General features: G+C 35.9%; 1 protein-coding gene across 1 annotated transcript; it reads right to left on the minus strand.

The window, feature by feature from the left end:
- Positions 1 to 296: 296 nt before the first annotated feature.
- On the minus strand, positions 297 to 5,869 carry LOC137721455 (probable Histone-lysine N-methyltransferase ATXR5). The gene is made up of 6 exons (XM_068460551.1): positions 5,318 to 5,869; positions 5,134 to 5,220; positions 2,259 to 2,488; positions 2,048 to 2,148; positions 878 to 1,090; positions 297 to 731 (listed from the first exon to the last, which is right to left on the minus strand). The coding sequence occupies exons 1-6, from the start codon at positions 5,673 to 5,675 to the stop codon at positions 572 to 574; spliced, it is 1,149 nt and encodes a 382-aa protein (XP_068316652.1). The 5' UTR covers positions 5,676 to 5,869; the 3' UTR covers positions 297 to 571.
- Between the last annotated feature and the right edge of the window lie 634 nt (positions 5,870 to 6,503).

Genomic DNA, 6,503 nt, shown 5'->3' on the forward strand with positions numbered 1-6,503 from the left:
CCTTTCTTTCTTTCTTTCTTCCTTTCTTTCTCTCTTTCTTCCTTTTTTTCCTCCCCCTAAATGAATGCCTTGGCTTCCTATTTATAGAATTTCAAAACTTGATTTTTGGATTTAAATAATCAGATGAAATAAATCATTTCTGCCAAGTAATGACACGTGTCCTATTTGATGACTTTTCCAATTTATTTCGATTTTTCATTGAGTCACACGCTACATGTAAAATTTATGTGACACGTGAGTGTTGAAATTTTAATTATTGGTCAACATTCATTTCACCGAAATTTCGATGTCCACAGTTATACTCCGAAAAGATAAAACCCCTTTCATTTGCTTGACTACCAAGAAAAATTTTCCTTGGCCTACTCTATAATTCTATATCCGAGGGCCAAATAATGGGCCAGCTCTAATATGGAATTACAATGAACGGGTCAAAGGAAAAACTAGAAGAAAATTGGAACGACAAGTGAAAGGTTGAAAGAGGAAAAACAAAGAAGAATTAGGAGCAAAATAAAATCCGAATTGGGATTGCTAGATGGAAGCCGTTAACGTCTATAACGTCTAAAAGAACGGCTCAGAGAAAATGTTGAGTAGGGTATTCTTGCTCGTATCCGTTATAGTCATAATATAGCCTCTCCCCTTTAGCAATATCACGAGTAGCAACCAAAAAGACCCGACATTGACCGTTAACACTGTATCTCACACATCTACAATTCTGCTTCTTTTTTCCTTCCCTGCACAAAAGTTGTTACATTTTAAGCACAGTGGATGCAGACACGCTCAATCCAATACATCTGAACACAGAAATATCTAGTTTTATCATATGAAGTTCATTGGAGGCCACAAACAAGTAGTAGAAAGAAAAAGACATTAGGCTTACAAGGTATGATTGTTGATGCCGTTGATAAATCGAGCTATGTTTCCGCGTTTATCAGGGCAGATGACAAGACTTTTAGATGGTTCAGTTGCTAACAGAAGGGTCATCATACTGTCACAATCGTCATTTTCCCGATGCTTAATGTAATCAACATCACCCGTGTATTCAGCAATAAAAGTCATATCCTTCATCTGCTCATCAGCCTCTACTGTAAAACTACATAAAAATAAATGAATAAATTCAACACGAACCTAATCAATATGCAGGTACCATATATAATTCGGGGGTTAATTACAGTAATGGTCTCTGAACTTGATCCCGTGTTTGATTTTCATCTTTGAATTTTGTGTGGCATTTTGGTCATTTCCGTTAAATCAATCCATTTTTCTGTTATATTTAGGAGGAAATAGGACTTTTTGCATCCAAAAACTTTAATAAAACAGAAAAGAACAAAAATTTCATGTCCTTCCTAAGCTCCTATGTGGGAAAGATCCAGATATACCCCCTCTCAGTAATTGGGAAATTGATTGAAATTATCATTTTACAAATCCCAATTGCTGAATTAATCAAAATCAAATATTGACAACATACCGAAAAAATTGACAGCATATAAAGAAAAAATTGACAATGGATCGATCAAATACGAAAAAGTGACCATTCAACAATTCAGATTTGTACGTTGATCATTTTAACTACTTTCACAATACATTTGCCCTGAAGTTAAAAGAAAATGGATGGAGTTAATAAAAAGGACCAAAATGCTACTTGAGAGTCAGTTTGAAAACGATATACAACAAAATAAAAGGATCAAGGACAAAAATGAAACACGATTACAAGTTTAGGGACCATTGCAGTAATTGACCCTATAGTTCAATGCACCACAAAACTAATAAAGACCTTCAGTCTTCAGAAGAATAAGAAGGTTATATAAGAGGGCACTGTAAGGACAAAAAGGGCTTGAAAACTTTGAGTTTTAACGATAAGGACAAACTAAAGGGTAAAGTGAATAGTACCATAATTGACTTTTTAGTGTTAAAATGTAGTTTTTCGTTAAAGAAAACAATACCGGGAGCTTTTCGTTAAAGTTCCCTTTAAGATATTGTTACCCTTCACATTAATTAAAGATTAATGCTGTAAGAAGAGGGCACCACAAAGTACTATGAGATAAGTTACCCTTCGCGTGAATCAAAAGCTACTTTAAGAGGAGGGCATTCGCCTCTTTTGCACATGGCTCTGCAAAGCTCCAATGTCTCGGTATCTTCCTTGGAAAGAATCTAATAGAAAAAATGCCAGTACTTAAATCACATGATGGAGTTGATAATCAGTTGGCCCTACAAATGGCAACTAATATATCTTGAGGAAACTAGAATAAGGGATAGAAAACCTGCATGCCACCGTCTTCAAACTTGGACTGATTAGCAGATCTTGGAGCCATTCCGGGCATGTAAGCGAGATCGTCACTGAATTCCATGTGCAATGCTGTTAAAGCAGAAGCCAGGGAACCCATTTGTTTCAGCCTTTGAGCAGGATCTTCTGATGAAACAAATGGAAGTATTCTTCTTCTTCTCTTCTGCAACACTAATGATCCTGAACGCCTCCGGCGTTTTCTGGCATCTATTCAAACAATAACAACCAAGTCAGCAAACAAAATAAGCACAGTAATCAATTTTAAAATTTATTGCATGATGCAAGAGAGAAACAACCTAACATCTTTGTTCTATGCAACAGCATACCACATAAAACAATTCACTGAAAAGGTCAAATATTGTACGCAGCATAACCTATACAAACATAAGAGTACAAGAGTTACAACGATTCCTATTTAGGGCGTTGCCTCCAAAATTTTAGTAGCGTGATTTGAACATAAGAATAAATAAACCTGGCAATAAAAGAAATGCATGTTTGATAGCCCTGAATAGCTCATAGAAGAAGACTATACAATTAAGAGTAGAGAATGGAGATGGTTAGCAAACAAAACTGTCCTTCTAGGTTACCTGGATGCGTGTTTTAAATATGTATGCTAGTGTGTTGTTAGAGTAATAAGTTAAGGTTGTGAGTGACAATGTTTCTGTATCAGAACACCATTCACTTCAATCATAGCCCATTTTCATAATTAATTTCATTCCTAATTTGGCTTAATTTCATTCCTAATTTGGCCTTTTTGTTACAAACGGTACAGAAACCTTAATCATGCACAAACAGAAAAGCCCACCAACTTAGCACTTTCTTTCTCACTAAGTGGAATGATCTCATTCAGCATTTCATACCCTGCACTAATAAACTTGTGAACTGCAATTTGTCAAATATATTGTAACATTCCACGAGTGCCGATTATTATTATTATTCAACACTCATAGGCACATAATGGTATTTTTTTCCACTCCTATATATTGCTTCACAGTTAAAAAGATACGCTGTAATGATCTTAATTATTCTCTTTTCACGTCCTATTTTGCAAGAACATGGGAATAGATTCTACTATTAGATCAGAACAAAGAAAAGAGGGCTTTATGAGAAACAATAAACCACTAGATTTCTAATGTGCTGGATGCACTGAGGGAATTTAATCGCTATATAATATTAAAATGTTTCAATATGTTTGGTAAAACAATCTTACATACTTAAAAGGGCTTTTCCATTCTTTCCTATAAGTGCTTAATTTTTTTCAACAGGTAATTATTAAATGTGAGTATGCAACCATGAACAAGGATATTGGATAAACATCGTTAAAAACATACGGTTTCCTTTTGGATAAAGTGGGGATATGTGATACGTCCTCAATACAACATGGAGACTTCCAGCTTAATTGAGTAATATTTTTTAACACAAAATGGACTAAAATCATATAATTAACATATTATTCTGGTTCATTTTAACAGAAAATGGACCAATGATATAGAATCTGCACTGTAACATGTTCACCACAGAGTGGCAGTTTTGAAAAAGTAGCATCAGCAAGTTACATGAAATTTAATTCAGAGGCCAGACAAAGTATCATATATGACAGAAAGCTACAAGAACGTTTAATTTCCTTGCTAAATTGTTCTGGATGGAGATAGCACACAAAAGAAAGCATTCCTTTTTGTCTTTGATATATCAAGTAAGGACTGTCTTGCATAGAGCAGTTCATACATTGGTTAAGGGTTATGCATGAGTAAAAGAAACTTATATAGTGAATATAGCAGATTGTTGCTAAATGGAAAATCTCCGTTTCTAATCCAAGATCACACAACTCACCTCTAAACTTAAGATGAAAATATATCTGATAATGTTTTAAGCAGCACACATTATGTCTTTGCACTACATCAGTATGTATGCATAAACAAGTACTCTAATTATTGTAGTTACGACTTTGAGCAAAATCTTAGCCAAAGTCTTAACTCCAAACTAATACTATTAAGTTCATGCATTGTTAATAGTTTTACATAAACCTGACAATCGAGATACTACTAGAACATGGATTTATTGCTTAGTTACTAATGAACTAACATTAGAGAATCTACATTTGGACAATAATGACTTTTATCGGACTTGTTAAGGAGTGATAACGAATAGACATTATGTGTTACCAAAAACATCGATGGCATGTTTACCTATTTGAAATGGGAGAAGTCGTGAACTGGAAGAGAAAGAAGGAATTGGTGTGGGATCAACTAACGCCTTAGCTGATATGATTCCTACTTTGTCAGGCATTAGATTAAGGAATTTAATGTGGAACCCACATTTTCTTTTCAGTTCCATATGTTATAGTAAAGTAAACACAGTGGAAGTCAGTAATTAGAATAATTTCAATACCCATGCTCTAGTAAACGCATGTATGCCAAGAATCGGGATAATTTCAATACCCATTCCATCGAAGTTAGAATCGGGATAACTTCAATACGCATTCCATCAAAGTACACATACCATTAATAAGTCATTGAGAAATGTTATGACGTTTTTGTTAGAATCAGTATAACAGAATGTTTAACTGGCGTTCTAACAAGTTAAGCTTTTCATCACTGGTATACCAAGAAAGCTTTTCTAATTTGTCAACTCTAAACTCAATCTTGTTTAGATCTTCATCGTGTTCTCACATTCTAATTTTGAACTCCCTATCATAGAAACATTATGAATCCAATGTCTTCCCTTGTCTTTAATTTTCATGAAGCTTTGAACAGCATTAACAAATATAATGATCACAAAACGGAAACCTATGGGAATCGCAACCACGAAAACCACAATCACCATTGAGTACCATATAATGTACCGGAATTTACCTTGAGGAGGAGCACATTCGTCTTTGGGGTCACGATCACTACATTTCTGAATCCGGAAAAAATCAATAATTTTTTTCTGCGAGAAACCTGAACCAAAACCAAAAAAATGAAAACTTATAAATAAGAACATGAATGCAATTGTAACTCCACAAAAAGAAAAAAATAAAAAATAAAAATCCCCTACTTCTTACTCGTCTGTGTCCGGAGCAGGCAGGGCAGAGCCATGATCCAATAGGGACAATGGCGACGATAGGCCTGAGGCATTTCATGTGGAAGCCTCTATCGCATTTATCGCAAAGAAGCAGCTCGTCGGATCGGTCACCCGACCTACAATGCTCGCAGGTAACGTCGCCATAATCGCCTCTCTCTACCACCGTGAATTTAGCCTTCGCCATTATCTCCGCCATGGACTTCATCTTCTTCTTCGGCGGCGACCCAGGCGGCGAAGGCTGGCGCGGCGCCGATGTCCTCCGGTTGAAGCGAATAAAACGGTGAGCTGGAGCAGCTGCCGCAGCCGCCGAGGAGGTGGTAGCCGGAGCCATTACGAATTCAGGTAAATGCTAATTTTTGTTGATTGAAGGCAAGGAATTAATTAAAAATAAGAATGACGGAGGAGGAGGAGAAGGCGGAGGCGGAGGAGGAAGAGGAAGATTTTGGTTGTTGGTATTACGGAATGCTGGTCTCTCCTCTCGCGGGGTTTAGGGAGAAGGGGTAGGAAGGTACTGTTGATGATGACGTAGGCAGGCTACGCTAATGTGATTTGAGTGCGTGAACGGAAATAAAGTGCGCACCTTCGGGAGTCGTCTTTCTCTATCCTTGCATAATCACATTTTGCGTGAATACGGTCCGGTCCAGTTCGGCTCGAGTTCTCTCTCAAACCAGAATTGGAATTTATAAAATATCAACGCTTCAGTTTGATGTGGTTTTACTTAAATTTATTATTAAAATTATACGGTTCAGTTCACATCAATTTCGATTTGATTTATGTCGGTTTACAACTCTAACTAAAAAAAATACATTTGGAATCTTCTACTTTCAATACCAACACATTCAACCACAAATTCAAGCAAATTATCTAGTTAAGTGTAAGTAAATATTAAATTATAAATTTAGACACCAAAATATAAAAAAAAAAAATCGTCTAAGTTACAACATTAATAATGTTTTTGCTTTAATATGATAGCACAACTTGATAAAATCCCAATTACTCACTGGGGAATCTGTTTCCTCTCATCCCCTAAAACCAACAAGAATTGCTAATTACAACTTACAACGCAACAGCCAAACAAAGATCTCCCTAAATGTGATATATTATCTCTTACTGACCCAGCACCCACTAAGTATTTAAAGAATAGGCCCTAATCAATCAA

The sequence above is a fragment of the Pyrus communis genome, chromosome 16, assembly GCF_963583255.1.
Source record: "Pyrus communis chromosome 16, drPyrComm1.1, whole genome shotgun sequence".
NCBI lineage: Eukaryota > Viridiplantae > Streptophyta > Magnoliopsida > Rosales > Rosaceae > Pyrus > Pyrus communis.